The sequence below is a fragment of the Morus notabilis genome, unplaced genomic scaffold, assembly GCF_000414095.1.
Source record: "Morus notabilis unplaced genomic scaffold, ASM41409v2 Scaffold179, whole genome shotgun sequence".
NCBI classification, from domain to species: domain Eukaryota; kingdom Viridiplantae; phylum Streptophyta; class Magnoliopsida; order Rosales; family Moraceae; genus Morus; species Morus notabilis.
In genome coordinates this window covers 666,776-684,226 of record NW_010360916.1, presented here as the reverse complement: position 1 = coordinate 684,226, position 17,451 = coordinate 666,776, and the positions used below count along the sequence as shown (strand labels likewise).

The window sequence follows — 17,451 nt, the reverse complement described above, 5'->3', positions numbered from 1 at the left end:
TTCTTAATATAAATTGTAACTGTACAAATAATACTGCACTCTTTTTTCCTTACCAAGGTTTTATCCCAATGGGTTTTTCTTAGTAAGGTTTTTAATGAGGCAGTTATAAATACATAAATAAAGTCTTATTTCATTAAAATTTTACAATATTCACTATTTATTATAAATTTCGTTATACATTTTTTAATATTTTATAAATCATGCTCGGGCCGGGCCGGCCCGTCTCGAAATAGCCCGGCCCGCCCCTCGGCCCGTCGGGCCTTAGGGCCCGGCTGGGCCTATATAAAATTATTTAGGGCCGGGCCGGCCCGGCCCGAACTACCCTTTCGGGCCGCCGGGCCTGGGCCGGACGGCCCGAATTTTCAGCTCTAGCTTCGGGCGTGGGAACCTAATTCCGAGCCTATCTTATAATGATGCCCTGACGCTTTGAACTCCTTCGAGAAGCGTAACCGTCGCGTCGATCACTTCACCAAACTGACGTAAGGTTTTATTTTAAAAAGATGAATATGAGCCTTTGGATCGTGCCCCTTCATCTTCTCGCCTTTGTTTGCCGTCGTTCGATCCTGACTGAATGCCCCCGCCATTGGATTCATCATAACTTTATCCAACGGCCAAGGGTCGAGGGCTCATTTTTCTTTAAATGTTGCTCGAACCGAAGCCACTTCATTTCACTCCAAGTTTTGAACTTCTATTACTTTGCCCAAATTTTTCCAGATTTAGAAACCTGCTTTCCTTGCCCTTCCTAGTGCTTCATGAAGCTATCGTGGTCCATAATCTCCGATTTCGCCTAGACTCAACTCTTCTTCATTACTGGTAAGTTGCTTTACGATTCTGCTTTGCTTGATGTCTGAACTTATTTTTCCATTCGGACTAGATGTTCTAAGTTTGAAAATAGAGGATAGATACTTACCATATGCTTTCCCTGAACTACCTAGGGTAGCTTTTCTGATTTCTTGTTCAGTTGTGGTTTCTGGGTTCTAGGTTTTGACGAGTCCTGGTTGTATGAACACTCGTCGCTTTCGTTTTCTTATGAATAGTTGACGTCTTGTTGAGAACTAGGCGTCGTTGGTTCTTTATAGTTCTGAACAGTCGTCGCCTTGAGCGGACGTCGTTTATCCCTCGACTTAGGATTTTGACTTAGCTCATTTGTCTTTTTTTTAATCAGAACAAATGGCCCCAAAACCCACCCATCGAGAGGAGACGTCCGCTGTACGACCCGACTCCCCTTCTGTGGCGGAGATTTCATGGTCATCTTTCTCATCAGAGGACGACTCCATAGCGAGAGAGGTTGAGGACCATGCGGCCGAGCCCAGTGAAGAGGTTGACAGCGTCGACCTTATTGTTGAGGGAGAAGGTGGTGAGATTCCCCTCACGGGAGGCGGCGTATGTGGATTCGCTGCTTCACTGGTGGAGGCCCCCCTGGCTGCCATGAGTGGAGACCCAGACATGCCATTTTTTACGGCCGATGTTGTGGCGTCGAGGGTTCAGAATAAGGACATCGTCCGGGCAGTTAGGGAACGTCGCATCGACGGGAGATGGTTTGACTTCCTCCTTCCGGATGTAAACTTCAGGACCAGCCTCCCTTATACCGGATATCTCCCTGTATATACTAAGGCTGTCACGGCGGGGATGACCATACCCATTCATCCCTTCGTCAAAGATTTTTGCTACTTCCATGGCATCTCGCCTGCCCAGTTAGCGCCGAATTTTTGGTATTGTTTTGCAGGCGCCTGGGTTTTGTGGAGCCAGCGGTTTGATGTAGATCTACCGCTGGATGAGTTTATGTTTATGTATAAACTATGCCACATCGCCAAGTGTGCGGGGTAGTATTTTTTGAGTGCTTACGGGCGATCACAGCCCAGACATGGGAAGTTAATATAAGGCATTCTCTCGTCGTCTCATTAGTGGAAACCCATATTTTTTATGGTACGGGGGCCCTTCAACTTCCACCCTGAAGACCGCAGGCCCCGACATCGGAAGGTGAAGATGTTGTTTGGGAACATGAGTGAGGATTTGGCATTTCCTGCGCTTTTTTTTTTCTTTAAAACAATGTTAACCACTTTTTTGATACACAGTTAGTCACGATCGGCCGAAGCTCGCCGGGAACAGGTTGGCGAGGGTTAAGACGACTTTTGGGTATTCGGAGAGCCGAGTGTCATATCGACGTCCTTTTGACCGAGACGAATCTCAGGGAGGCAGGGCTAATTCTCGACCTCCCAGACCCCTCTAACCCCCTACTCATCAGAGAGTACTTCCATTTGAATGAAGAAGGTAAATTCCTAGGCTCGACGCCTCTATTCATTCTTGCTTAAATAATTTGCACGTCGACTTTATTCTGATCTTGTCGTTGTGCAGAGATGGCTTTGCTAAGGATTCAACTCCCTGGCAGCCAGCAGCCTCAGCCCAGCCCGCAACCTAAATCCAAAGGAAAAGAGAAGGCGGGTACTTCTTCCTCGGCGCTGAAGAAGAGAAAATCTACAAGGGGCTCTTCGGGATCAGGGTCGGAGGCTCCTGCGCATAAAAGGGTGCGCAGGGAGGAGGTGCCAGTGACCGAGAGCTGGACGCCAGTGGTCCCAATCCCCGACGTTGCTGAGGTGCCTCTGGCGCCGAGAGATCGCATTTTCATGCCAGGGGCCAAGGTCATGGACTCTAATTTCCAAGTTCCGGACATCTCTGATGCCGAGATTGGGGCGATGCTGAATCTTCCTCCCTGCTTTTCCCTCGTCTTCCAGGCTTTGTACGAGTCATTCTTCGACAAGCACTGGATCTCGTTAGCGCAAGCAGATATCCTTCCAGATTCATGTAAGCCTCGACCGTATAGGTTTTTTTTTTGACTCGTCTTTCGTGACATCATTTTCTGACTTTCAGGGCCTAGTTTTTGCCATCCTCAACCTCATTGATCTGGTCAAGGTCGAGGAACGTAGCAAAGAAATGGATAGTCTGGAAGCCAAACTTACATCTCTTCTCGACGAGGCCAAAACTAAATGCTCGTTTACCGTCAAGGAGAGGGATGTGGCCGTGGCCAAACTGGCGAGTTTGGAAAGCGAACTGGCCAAGCTGTCCAATCTTCAGAACGAGCTGGCCAGTTTGAAGGCTGCGGTCGAAGAGCTTACTAGGGGGGCGGAGACAGTCGAGAAGAGTGCCGCTGAAGCAGCTGAGAAGAACGTGGCTGAGGTTGCCGAGGCCGTAAAGAGATGCTTTGCCGAGGGGAAGGCTGAGGGGAGGAAAGAGGCAGAAGCCGAGGCCTCAGAGATGCTCGTTGCCAAGTGCGAGGAGATTATTGAGAATTTCAAGGCTTCCACGGAGCTCATCGACATTCGCACCAAGGACTTTCAGTCTGCTGGGGAGTAAATAGTTGATTTGATCAAACAAGAGCATCCAAAGTGGGACTTGAGCTTTCTTTATGTTGCTTCACCTGCAGATGACGACGACTCTTCCCAGCCTGGGGATGGTGACGATTCGGCAATTGGCGGCGAGGCTTAGGGCCCTTAGTTTTTTTTGTTAATTCTTATTTGTAAAGACCGCTATATATTTTTATAATATTTTGCTGAATTTATTTTTCAAGATTTGTCACCCTAATTATTTTCTTGTGTTTGCCTTTCCTCCTTGGAGGAGTTGACGTCTAATCTCACCTCTTAGGGTCGTTGCCTTAGTAAATTCCTTAGAATTTGCTAAGTGTTCGTCTCTCCTCCTTGGAGGAGTCGACGTCTAATCTCACCCCTTGGGGTCATTGCCTTAGCAAGTTCCTTAGAATTCGCTAAGTGTTCGTCTCTCCTCCTTGGAGGAGTCGACGTCTCATCTCACCCCTTGGGGTCGTTGCCTTAGCAAATTCCTTAGAATTCGCTAAGTGTTCGTCTCTCATCCTTGAAGGAGTCGACGTCTAATCTCACCCCTTGGGGTCGTTGCCTTAGCAAATTCCTTAGAATTCGCTAAGTGTTCGTCTTTCCTCCTTGGAGGAGTCGACGTCTAATTTCACCCCTGTCTTTATTTTCCAGTGATCCGTAGACCCCTTGCTGCCCCCATGTCTGTTTAATATACCTTAATTTTTTAAGCAGACATGTTATTAAGGGGTAAATTCCTTCCTTGTATATGAGTAATATTTTTATAAACAAATCAATTTATTTAAATTGCTAAAAATACAATTAAGATGCGTAAGAATTGCATACACTATTGGTAGTACAGCTTTAGCTGTTCCACATTCCACGGGTGTTGAATTTTCTTGCCAGCGAGGCTTTCCAGAACATAGGTGCCAGGGTGTAACACTTCTCTTACGCGGTAGGGTCCTTCCCAAGTTGGGCCTAGAGGACCAGTATTTTTAGGTTTTGTACTCTGTGTCACCACTTTTAATACTAAGTCCCCTGAGATGAACCTTCTTCGCCTAACATTCTTGTTGTAATATCGTGTTTCCCTTTGTTGATAGACGGCGAGTCGTAGTTGGGAGTCGAGCCTTTTTTCTTCCAACAGGTCGAGTTCTCCATTCATTGCTTCCGCATTAGCGTCGTCGTTGTAGACAACAGTTCTTAGCGTCGGCGTCTTAATTTCCACGGGGAGTACTACTTCGGCACCATATGTCATGGAGAAGGGTGTTTCACCGTGGTGGTTCGGCTCGTTGTCCTGTATGCCTATAAGACTTTTGGAAGTTCTTCGGCCCACTTCCCCTTTAAATCGTTGAGCCTTTTCTTTAGGGTATACTTCAATATTTTATTGATAGCTTCGACCTGCTGTTGCGTGATAATTATGCTCGCAAGTGCACATGTCGCTAACAAGTAATAAAGTGTACACAAGTACGGATATCGATCCCACGAGGAATGAATCACCAAAATATGTGTCTGGAGTTGTATAATCAACAAAACAAGTAAATGATGAATGTGGTGAGAAATTCACTAAAATAATGTAAATAAAATGAATGCAAACTAAATGCGGTCTAAAGTTACTAAGAGTAACAAGAATATAGTGATGGAATGTAATTCAGTGGTGTAAATGAGCTAGGCCTGCTAATTTCCCCTCTACTGCAAGTCTGACTAGAATGTTACCAAGAATGCTGCAACATTCTACTATCCTGTTAACAGAAACTCGTTGATGCATAAAGTTCTTCCGAATTGATTATGACTGTGGTCCTTTAAGCTATTTCTGACACATTCATATGTGAATCTAGCTCTAGGACTGCAGATTTAAGCTCAGGTTTCATTAAGTTATGCAAGGTGGATGATATATTCCTATCCCATCCACTAATCAACAACTCAGCAAGTTCATTGAACAAACATCATTCTCACATGAATGAACAGGAATAGTAGATTAATAGCATCTCAGAAACAACTTGTCATTCTTACAATATTGGTTCCATTAGCAAACCTAGCTACAACAACTTAGTTCATAATGATAGTTACAAGATCCAAAGCTCCAGTATAATCCATATCTAGAATTAGTAGCTAAATGACAAAAGAGAGTTAAGCTAACAGAAGAAGAACAAGTTCAGCTGGATCTTGGATTCCTCTGTGGCCGGCCAACAATGTCCTTCAACTTCCAGCTCGCACGTCTCTGTATTTTCTTCTAGGATGAATATTACTTGATGTTCTGGTTTCTTCAGCTTTCCTCCGAAGCTTTTTCCTCTCTGAATAGTGTCTTTTTTTTTATGTTTTCTGGTGTCTTGGTACTACCCCTGTGTACTCTCTGTTTTTGTGAAACAGCAACTGTCTTCTTTTTATATTAATGCCCGATTCTCTCTCTTCCTCTTTTTCTCCCCCTGGCGGCTGCCAACTTGTCCTAAGAGAAACATTCCCTTCTAGGGCAACACAAGGGCTGAGGTGTCACTGCTGATGTGCACAGTGGACCCATTTGATACCTCCTCAGCCAGCTCACACGGATTCCTTTCTGTCTGCATTGTCTAGCTAGTGCGCTGACATCAATCAGCTGCCAGCTCATCCCAGAATGTCGCCCAGAATGCTGCAGCATTTTAGTCCAGCAATTTCCTGCAAGGAACTCACATAGAATTAGCCAGTTTTTTTACCTATTTTACTTCCAAATTACCAGCTTTCACTTCAAGAGGTGCAGCAATACGGAATTAGGCCAAAGTACATGCAACTCTACAAATCTAACTTAAAACAAACAATAAACGAGAACAATCACTCATGGACACGCAATTTTAGGCTACAAAACCAGTGGATAACTCTAATTTCTTAGAGTTATCACCTGCCCATTGGATTATGAGTGTATTGGTGTTGAGAAGTTCTTTCGAATGCCCAAGTCTTCGCAGAACCGGCGTGTTGAGGCGTTATCGAATTGTCTCCCATTGTCAGACACAATTGAGCGTGGGACCCCAAACCTGCACACAATTTTGTTCCATATAAAGTTGGTGCAAGCTGCCTCCATTGTTATAGTAAGAGCCTTTGTCTCTGCCCATTTAGTGTAGTAGTCTACTGCGACGATGGCAAAGTTGAAGCCACCTGGCGCGGGATGCAAGGGTTCGATCAGGTCGATCCCCCATTTGGCAAAGGGCCATGGGCTAAGAATGAAGGTTAGGTTTTCTGGGGGTGCTCTAGGAATTGTGGCATATTTTTGGCACTTATCGCAACACCGAGCGTATTGAAACGCGTCTTTTTTAAGCATAAGCCAATAGTACCCCTACCTCAAAACCTTGAGAGCTAGAGATTGCCCCCCAGTATGATTGCCATAAACTCCTTCATGGATCTCCCGGAGGACCTCTTGGGCATCGTTGCCAATTAGGCACCGCTGCAAAGGCATTGAGTAGCCTCGTTGGTAGAGCAAACCATCGTATAGTAGGTATCGGGCTGCTCTATACTTGATCCGTCTGGCCCCGTCCTTATCATCTGGCAACTTGGCATCCATCAGATATTGGATGAGTGGCATCATCCAACTCTCGTCTGTTTGGACGGTCAGGGTCTCAACTTTTTCATCAATGGTCGGCCGCTCGAGTTCTTCAATGGGGACAACCCCTAGTATGTCAGAATCCTTTGAAGATGCCAGTTTTGCTAAAACGTCGGCGTTGGTGTTTTCAGCTCTTGGTACTTATAGTATCTCATAGCTTTTAAACTTGATGAGTTCTTCCTTTACTTTTCTCAAGTATGCACCCATTCTCTCACCGCGTGCTTGGTATTCTTCTTTTAATTGTCTGACGACTAGTTGAGAGTCACTAAAGACGCAGAGCCTTTCGATCATCAAGTGACTTGCTAATCGCAATCCTACGATCATCGCCTCGTATTCTGCCTCAATGTTCGACGCCTTGAATTTAAATCGCACCGCCGAAGTAATCTTGTGGCCTTCCGGGCTAATTAACATGACGCCGGCTCCTGACCCGTTTTCACTCGACGCTCCATCCACGTAGAGTTTCCATTCCATCATCTTGGTCTCTTCGTTTGCGGTTGGCGTCGGCCTATGAGAGAATTCGGCTAGGAAATCTGCCAGCGCCTGCCCTTTGATTGCTGATCTTGGCACATACTTGATGTCGAATTGGCTCAACTCCACCGACCATTTAAGAAGTCGATCGAAAGTCTCAGGCTTTTGCAGTGCCTGTCTTAACGGGTAGTTTGTGAGAACCCGTATTGTGTGGGACTGGAAGTAGTGCCGAAGCTTCCTTGAGGTCACCATTAGGGCGAGGGCTAATTGCTCCATCTCGGTGTATCTTGATTCGGCGTTGAGGAGTTTTTTACTTACATAGTAGACTGGCAGCTGGACCCTTTCTTCCTCTCTGATTAGCACAGAGCTCACAGCATGCTTGGATACGGAGAGGTAGAGGCTCAATTCCTCGTCGGGAATAGGTTTTGACAGGATTGGGGGCCTGCCTAGGTGCTCCTTCAATCTTTGAAAGGCTTCCTCACATTGTGGCATCCATTCAAAACGCTTGCTTCCTTTCAGAGCATCGAAGAAGGGGACACATTTATCCATTGCTTTGGAGATAAACTTGTTTATAGCGGCAACACATCCCGTCAACCTTTGTACCTCCTTTGGTTTAGTTGGAGATCTCATATCCTGCAAGGCTTTTATCTTTTCTGGATTAGCCTCTATTCTCCGGTTATTGACCATGAAACTAAGGAATTTTCCTGATTCAACTCCAAAGGCGCACTTCAAGGGATTTAGCTTCATGCGGTATCTCTTTAATACACCAAACATTTCTCCCAAATGGTCGATGTGTTGGGTGGCCATGGTGCTATTTACAAGCATATCATCGACGTAGACCTCCATTAATTTCCCGAGTAGTTGGGCAAACATCTTATTCACAAGCCTTTGGTATGTTGCCCCTATGTTTCTCAATCCAAAAGGCATTACCTTATAGCAATAGAGGCCCTTATCGATTATGAATGATGTGTGCTCCTCATCAGATGGATGCATGGGGATCTGATTGTACCCATAGTAGGCATCCATGAAGCTTAACATCTTATGCCCTGATGTGGTGTTGACCATCTGATTTATTCGAGGAAACGGGAAACCGTCTTTTGGGCAGGCTTTGTTGAGATTACTAAAGTCGACGCATGTTCTCCATTTTTCGTTAGGTTTGACCACCAAAACGGGGTTTGAGACCCATCGAGGATAATGGGCCTCCCTAATGAAGCCATTGTTGATCAACTTGTCGACCTATTCTTTCAATGCCTCGTACCTCTCTGGGTTCATGGGTCGGCACTTTTGGCGTTTGGGGGGATATGAGGGGTCGACGTTTAGAGTATGACATATGACTCCAGAGTCGATCCCTTCCATATCAGCATGAGTCCAGGTAAAGACATCCAGGTTCCTTTTGAGGAAGCCCTCGACTTCAACCCTTAGTGATGAGGTCAAGTCTGAGCCTACTTTCAGCACCTTTGTTGGCTCGTTCTCGTCGACTTGGATCTCCACCAGTTACTCGACAGGTTGAGACCATACGACCTCCTCTTGGACTCTGGGGTCTATGTCCTCGACGAGCCATGATAGACCATCCTGGCTTCCTGCCTCCATGGCTGATTATATCCGCGCAAGGCATTAGAGTATGCAACCCTAGACTCGTACTGGTTGCTATTCATTTCACCTACACCATTTGGAGTAGGGAATTTGACCTTTTGGTGGTAAATGAAGGTGATTGCCCTCAACGCCTGAAGGGTCGGCCTTCCAATCACGGTGTTATACTGTGAACCTCCCTTTATTACCACAAAATTAGCCATTGTTGTGGCTTGCTGAGGCTTCTCTCCTGCGGTTAGTGGCAGCCGGATTGTCCCCTGGGGGATGACAGAGTCCCCCTTGAACCCATATAATGGCCTGGAGGTTCTCTCCAATGATTACTTGGGGATCCCCATCTTTTGCAGGCAATCGGAGTATAGAAGGTCCACCGAGCTCCCGTTGTCCACCATGATTCGACATACAATATGATTTCCAATCACAGCCTCTACCACCAAGGCGTCGTCATTGTTGTAGGGAAAGTGGACCCCGTTTGCGTCCTCCTCATTAAACGCTACGTCAGCACTGCTGAACTTGGCTATTTTTGCGGTCGAGACACTCTAAAATCTCTCCTGGTACACCCCTTTGGCTTCGTGGGCGTACTCTTTTTGAGATCTTCGTAAGTCTCCTCTTATGTATAGACCACCAAGGATAGTTCTTATTATGCCGACGGGTTCTTATTCCTCTGGACGCCTTTACTCCTCTCGGTGTCGATCATCATTTTGACAACCGTGGCCATCATTTCTTGGCATTCGTTCGGCCTTGAACTCCTGCAGTCTTCCTTCACGGATTACCCATTCGATCTCATTTTTTAGATCGGCGCAATCGTTGGTGTGGTGGCCGACGTCACCGTGGAACCTGCAGAATTTAGTCTGGTTCCTTCGGTTGGGATCCGACTTCATTGGTTCTGGTCGGCGCAGCAAGTTCCCTTGACCGATCTGGTTAAATACTTCTTCAACTCCTACTGTTAGCTCATGGTAAGAGTCATACCTTTAGAACAGTCGAGGTTTAAGGCTTTCTTCTTGCCTCGGCTTCTTGGGCTCAGGGGGGTTTGACGTCGAGGCTGTTTGCCTGTGTCCATTTCCCCCGCCTCGTCGTTTCTTATCTTGTTTTCCTGGCGTCGACCTTTGCTCCGAATTTTTATTCTTATTGGATTGATGGTCAGGATCGTTAGCGTCAGCTTCCTCGACGTTGATGTATCCTTGCGCTCACGCCAAGAATTCTTTATAAGTCGACGGTGGCTTACGGTTTAAATCCCGCTTGAATGGGGTAATTTTCTTCATGCTGGACAGAGCCCCCATTAGAGCCTCCCTATCAGTTATGTCCATTGTAGCAGAGACGACTTCCCCGTACCTTGCGAGCCATTCTTTTAATGACTCATTTGGCTTTTGATATATCGTCGTCAAGTTCTGCTTTGGCGGGACATACTTTTTTACTCCAATGAACTGGAGGGAGAAGGCCTCCTTTAGTTCATCCCAACTTGAGATAGAGTTTGGTTTGAGCATACGGAACCATCTTCGGGCTGAATCTGTCAGATGGTTCTGAAAGGCTTGACACATGATTTCCTCAGCATATCCGTGCAGAAGCATGTGCCCTGTGTACATTTCCAGGTGGTCGTCCGGATCCCCTATGCCGTCAAAAGGTAGGATCGACGGCAACCTGTATTTGTCTGGGAGAGGTGGCGCCATAATCTCAGCGGTGAATGGATGGTCGTGTGTCCGGCTGGGAGTGATGTCGACGTTAACCACCTCTGCCACCTGTCCTATGTTCTTTTTGAGACTAGCAACATCGCCTGTGAACTGCTGCTCTAGGCTCATCATGCGCTCTATGATGGCCCGTGCCTCCTCAGTCGAAATTATAGAGCCGACGCCCCTTGAGGCTTCCGCCCTCTGTGCGTTTAGCACATGCCTTGCCTCACTGCCCTTTTGCACCGATCCCGAATCTCCAGGGAGATTCTCACCTGGGTTCTGGGATGGCGCTGCGGCGTCGGCCAGGCGTACTCCCTTTTTCCCTTGGGCTCGGCGTCTGGCAGCCCTTTGACGACTGTGAGGGATTATGACGGTCGAGGCCTCAGATTACCTCTAATATTCTCACTATCCCCGATCCCTTCCGGGGCACCTTGGTGGTCACCATGATTTTAGTTCCCAACCATGGCAGCTCCCGGTGGTCTCGGGGTGTTTTCTAGAGGAGGCATCGAGTTTTTCCCATCCAATCGCTCAACTACGGTCATTAGCGCCTGTACCACGTCGGTCAGGGTGGTAAGCTGGGTCTGCATATGCACTAGGTTGGGCTGTGGCATATCCGGAGGCAGTGCCTTATTTCGAACCAAGGGTTGGTTCTCTCCGTCTCCGTCACCGTCACGTGCCAGGTGCACTGTGCTTTCCTTCATCTGGCTACCTTGGTTGATGGCGGTGTCTTTTCTTCTTGGAGGCATAGTCGTTGCCTATTTCCTTGTGGTTAAATGGCTTAACTAGAGATTCTGGGTTCGATCCCCAGCGGAGTCGCCAATTATTGACGGTGAAATTTCATCAACATGATTACACCGGGTCACCTTTAGGTATCCTGTCAGGTTATCGGCTAAAAAGTGTTTATTTGATATTGAAAATGATGTAGTAAAGCATGTATGAAGTTCGTGGTAAATATAATGGGAGGACTGTGCTTGTATGAAAATAAAGGCACAAGGTTTATAGTGGTTCACTCTATTAATGAAGAGCTACATCCACTTTTCTTTGTATTTCTTTTGGATTCTTTACAATAACTCTCCCTTTCTACTCTCGGGTTGAATATGAAATGAGCCAAACTCAAAGAAAAATCCTCTCCTTACTCGTTTGGGGCTTTGCCCCTTTTATAGCCAATGGTTCCTTCGTGGGCGGTTCCTCTCGTAGGCAGAAGCACTCGAGTGGCCTATCCTCATAGGCTCAGACCGTAGCCCACTAATCACCTTTTGAACTGTACACTCATCCAAGTAGTCTTCCATTACGGCTCTGTAGACCCCCTGTAACCCTCCACCGTTCACTGTTAGGCGGTTTAGGGGCTTGTAATTAATGCCTACACTGCAGACATCTCCCAGTGCCAGACGCAAGTTGGTTGTGTCGGACCCCTTTCTGGAGATACGGGCGTCGCCTCCCATGCTCTTCCCTTGACGTCTACGCTGAGCGGGCGGTGGCCTCTTCAGGCCGCCGATCCTTCCGTGGCGTAGGGAATTTGCACAAGTCATAGGGTTGACGGCATAACGGGTCGACGCCCTAAGGCGGGCTTTCTTCGGAGCGTAAAGGGGGAAGTGAGCTTCAGGCGTCGAGGGTTGTCGCTTTGTGAGGAGAAGTAGGGTCACGTGTAATGCTGTCGCTATCCCACGTGTCACCTGGATTTTCCCACACAACCGTTTTGATGAAATATCCAGTTTTAATAGTAAATGTTTTGAAGCATCCTTTTAGATATGACAAATGAGCACTGTCGACATTGGAACATAAGTTATACAGTACCATTTGTGTTTCGAGCTGTGCCTGGCGGTAGTTTCAGAAGCGTTGAAGTGAACCAAATGCACGATTCCATTCTTATTCCTCTTTTTACATCATTTTTGTGAGGTAAAATCATCTAGAAAATATGTTGTAAGTAACATCAACATGTATTTTTAATAATATTAAAAAGATACATTCATGTTTAAAAAACATATTTTGACACTATGAGATTAATTTTTGAGATATAAAAGGTCCATATTTTCTTTTTCATTAATTAAATAGAAATTAAAAATCCTAAAACTCAATATAAGAAACAAAAAACCGTTTTTTTTTATTTTATGTTTTCTTTTTTATTTTTGTAAATTTTTTAAAATTTTTTATATTTTTATAAAAAAAAACATTGTTTTATATTTAAGTATTAAAAAGGCACTTCGATATTTCATAACCCAAAAATCAGCCTTAGGGTATTAAAATGACGGGTTTTTTAAACATGAAGGTAGCTTTTTAGTACTATTAAAAACACACGATGCCGTCAGGATGTTTTTGAATAACACATAGTATTAAAATAATTTTATCCCATAAATTTTTTTTTTTGGAACAATGTAGAAATGTGCTCATCATATAGAGAGAAAAGTAAATGAAAAAGTAAATAAATTAGGTTCTTGATGCCAAATAGTACTTTTAGTATGAGAGCTGCTAATGATATGGCGAGAGTGGTGTAGGTGTGGTTGGGAAGTAGAGATGTAACTGCCACCGTTGTCGTCATATTTTTTGGTGTTGCGGTGAATGGGATGGATCATGGAGGTCTGGAGGTCGCCAAGTAGCCGTACCAGTTTGAAAAATACGTCAAGTGACCATTAAAGGTACTTTGAACCATAATTCAAATTTTGTAATAGAACTTTTTAAATTTAAATTTTTTAAAGAAAAAATACTGTTTAAACTAAAATAGGGTAGTTGAACCTCAAACTAAACATGCACTAAAAAACACTGTTTATTTTAAGAATTTAGGACAATCAGCCTCCAATATATATATATATATATATAGGACCAAAACTCTTTTTAAACGACTATAAGCTCCAGAAACCTACTTTATTTTGGTTGTTAAGTGAGTACTGCATTTATCGTTTTAATTTAAGCATTGATAACTTGATATCTGTACAAACTAAGAAACAATTGTGTCTTTTCTATTTCTTCTAAGATACTAAAGATTACAAATAAAATTAGTTAGTGAAGACGGCAAGGCTAATGCCTAATGCTGAACCAATGAAGGTAGTGCAACCGTAGTGCAACCTTCTTTTTTAGCAATAGAAACAGCACATCAGAGTATCTGAGTATGGCATTCTAAACGAAATATGAAAATAAATCAAGAACTGAATCCCAAATGCCACAGAAACTTTACAACATTTCAAGTAAAAAGACAAAAAAAATGAAAAGAAAAAGAGAAACGAAAATATATCTTTCAAATTACCAATTGACTCGTCGACTTTTCATAGGATCAATTCCATATACAATTGGCTTATTCAGTTTTGACTAGAAAGCATGATTCAACACTAGTTACCTTTGAGCCGGAGAGTAAATGCCTGCAGAGCAAGAAGAACCGCCTTTAGCCCTTCCTTGGAGGCAGGATCAATCAAGTTTCCGTCACTGTCAAACTTCGCCGGAGGCTGGAACGCATTCAAGAAAAACTCAGGTTTGTTTAGGAAGTGAAGGTCTAGGTAAACTCCGATTTGGCGAAGATGATATTGCGCGCGCCCACCACCAAAACTTCCTCCAGCACTAACAATGGCTGCAGATTTATCAGTCCAAACATTTGGCGGCCTCGATGCCCAATCAATCGCATTTTTCAACGGTCCTAGCATGGAGTGAAGACTCGTTAGCCATTCAAATAAAGTCCTAAACTACTGGACAACGAAAACTTAACATCACAACACGCAGGTGAAGATAACTATTTTGTCTAGTCTAGGAACTGGATGATGTTTTATATGGTGCAAAATGCCTTTTTACTATGACATCGCTTGTGGGATTCCATGACGTGAGCTCAAAAAGAATCACAAGTGCAAAGCTCTAGAAGAAATGCAACCATCTAGACCTTATTCCGCTAACAAGTGCACAAGCACAACAATAAAGGAAATTACACAGAAAATACAGGACGGAAGTTGGAAGTGCTTCTTCATACAGGAGATGAGAACTTTTGATAAAACAACAACAACAACAACAAGCCTTAATCCCATCTTAATTGGGGTCGGCTACATGAATTTCACTTTTTCACGCAGCTCTATTCGAAATTAGAAGAACTTTTGATAAAACACCAACAACAACAACAATAAGCCTTAATCCCATCTTAATTGGGGTCGGCTATATGAATTTCACTTTTTCACGCAGCTCTATTCGAAATTAGAAGAACTTTTGATAAAAGGAAAAATAAAAAAAAATTTGCTCTGTCCCCTTAGATAATATATGGGGGAACCATTGTACGTTCGAATGCGATGCACCGCCAATGCCAAATAGCATTGTTTAAGAAAAAGTGCAAATTTCTTGTTTAATTAATCTGGCTTGCTTGAGAGAGAGGTGTATAGTTTTGAACGAGAATCATGTTTTCATTTTCAAGGTTGAAAAAAGACCCATTTAAAGAGATTTTCCTTCTTTTTAAAGAAACCATGCTATTCTTCCTACTCTTCATTTTTCTTCTATATGCATAGCATCTTCATGAACTTCTTTCTTTAGGAAAATCCTACAACACTACACTTTTAATTAGTTTCACTAAAGCAGTAGACTTTACACGCTTGGTCTAAAGTTTTTAGTTTTGCACTTGGGAAGCCTCAGTAGGGCCACCTATACACAAACAATAAATAAGAGAGAAGAAATCCAGAAGAGCAAAAGAATCCAAGATTACAGTGAAGGAGGGAGATGACTTAACAATTTCAAAAAATATATATCTATTTTTTACAAAATGATTTCAAATATATATTCACTAAATCCTAAGTTAAGCAATTTTTTTTACTATATTCTCGTATACGTTTCTCTAATTTTCCCTTGTTAATGTGTCCCTAAGTACTTAGATATCTCTTTTTTTTTGGCACTCTTAACTACTATTTTCTCATATGTGCTTCTTTTATAATTTTCTATATGATTTACCTGCTGAAATCTTTATTACTCAAATATTTAACTCTGCTTGTCTATACGTATATATTATTCAACTAAAAACATGTTTTGACTGAAACATGCATTCAATCCATTCCACTTAAATATATTGTTCACTAAACTAATCTCTTAATGGAGTAATATTAATTCAAATAGCAAAACTTCAAAATTTTAAATTCACTCATCGAAGATTTCAGTAAAATGATCGATATGCACACACCCTAAAACAAAAAGTTAATAGTATTAGGAGTTCCTGATTCTGTCACTGCCCAAGAAAAACTCCATTAAGCTAAACTTCAGTTCTTATTCAGGATTGTGCAGCTTAGAGTCTTCAAAGTTCAAACTGAAATTTCCAATTGGAATAAAATAAAATAAAATCTTTCCAACTGCGCATTGTTAAGGACGGTTTCTAATAGACAAGACAAGCCTATCTTGAGTTTACCCGTGACTGTAGTAAGTATAAGCAAATTAGCTTGTAATAATAATAAGATATTTACAAAAAACGTAACAATAATAATAATAAGAAAAATAAATACATAAATACAATATACCGATATTTTAGGTTTAATTAGAATATTTCGTCTATTTTGGACTCCAATTGTATATGAAAGACATTTCAATACATATCAAATTTACACCAGGATTGCATTTGATTTTAACTAAAATAATGATGAGATATTAAAGAAAATGACTAAATATTCTTCTAGACGGAAAAAAATTAGAAAAAATTGTTAAAGTTACGCTTATAGTGTTTCATATAAATTTTTATCTCTTACTCTTAAATAATACTTTTTTAATTGATATAATTATTTGACTAAAAAATATGTTAACGAAGAGTAACAGTGAAAATTCAAACTCTTACGTATTTGTCTCTTTTTAATTTTTAATTATTATTGTTTTGTCTGACATGAATTTTTTTTCATTAGACTTGATACATGTATTTACCCAACTGCTCTTAATAATAAATTAATCAGTAATCTTTCCTTCTTTTTGTCCAGCCAAGTTGGAATTTGGAACACTTCAAAAATAAAAATAATGCAATGCTGCCATTATCACGTTACTTTCAGTATTATAAGGTCCAACCAACGACTAAAAAGAAATAAAAATTCCGTTATCCGATGCGATATCCAACGAAAAAGCTCGAAAAAAAAAAAAAAACGTTGAGGGAGAAAATGATAGAGAGACGAACCGGTGACGGAATAGTTGTACTCGGGGGAGGCGAAGAGAACGGAGTCGGCTTCGAGAATCTTCTTACGAAACGCTTCGACGGCGGCGGGGAAAGTGCCGTTGACTTCGAGGTCGGTGTTGAGAAATGGCAAGGGAGAGATGTCAATGTACTCTATCTCTAAGCCTTCTTTCAGTGTAGATTCTTCCTTGCTCAGCTCAATCGCTACAAACAAACAAACAAACACAACAATCAATCGATCAAAACCATTAATAAAGCAGAAATATAGAAGAGAAGCTCCAAAACGAAGAAATTACCAGCACGGAGAAGGCCGCGGTGGTAAGAGCCTTTACGAAGAGACCCACAAAGAGCCGCGACTTTGATTAGCGGTTTTGTCACTGCGGCTTCCATTATTCACTTTTTTGTTGCTCTGACTCTGTCTCTGTCTCTCCTCTGCGAGTTCAGGTTTTTCCCTTTTTTTATAGAAAAAAGGACTACATAGACCGTTTCCGTATGCCGGTTTTACTGACATAATTAATTTTTTAACGGTTAAATTTATTTAAAATTAAATAAAATTAAAAAAATATAAAATAGATAATTTTTTATACATATTTAATAATTAAAAATAATTAAAAAATAAAATTATTAATAATTTTATTTTTTTTGATCTTACAGAAAAAACACCATAGAAAAAATGAGAAAACGGTTGGGTAAGCTTTGTTGTTCGAGACAAGTAAAAAATGTACAAAATTTGGTCATTAAGGATTG

At 42.6% G+C, this 17,451-nt stretch overlaps 1 protein-coding gene across 1 annotated transcript; it reads right to left on the bottom strand.

The window, feature by feature from the left end:
* Positions 1-13,649: 13,649 nt before the first annotated feature.
* LOC21406736 (NADPH:quinone oxidoreductase) lies at positions 13,650-17,158 on the bottom strand. Its single transcript, XM_024165371.1, has 3 exons — positions 17,001-17,158; positions 16,708-16,908; positions 13,650-14,229 (listed from the first exon to the last, which is right to left on the bottom strand). The coding sequence occupies exons 1-3, from the start codon at positions 17,092-17,094 to the stop codon at positions 13,928-13,930; spliced, it is 597 nt and encodes a 198-aa protein (XP_024021139.1). The 5' UTR covers positions 17,095-17,158; the 3' UTR covers positions 13,650-13,927.
* Positions 17,159-17,451: the final 293 nt, after the last annotated feature.

Bases quoted from the DNA above. Each gene is read 5' to 3' on its own strand.
- LOC21406736 (XM_024165371.1), bottom strand. From the start codon at position 17,094: ATGGAAGCCGCAGTGACAAAACCGCTAATCAAAGTCGCGGCTCTTTGT. The intron at 16,909-17,000 runs GTAATTTCTTCG...GTTTGTTTGTAG, and splicing joins CCGCGGCCTTCTCCGTGCTG to CGATTGAGCTGAGCAAGGAA. The intron at 14,230-16,707 runs GTTCGTCTCTCT...ACTCCATGCTAG, and splicing joins GTACAACTATTCCGTCACCG to GACCGTTGAAAAATGCGATT.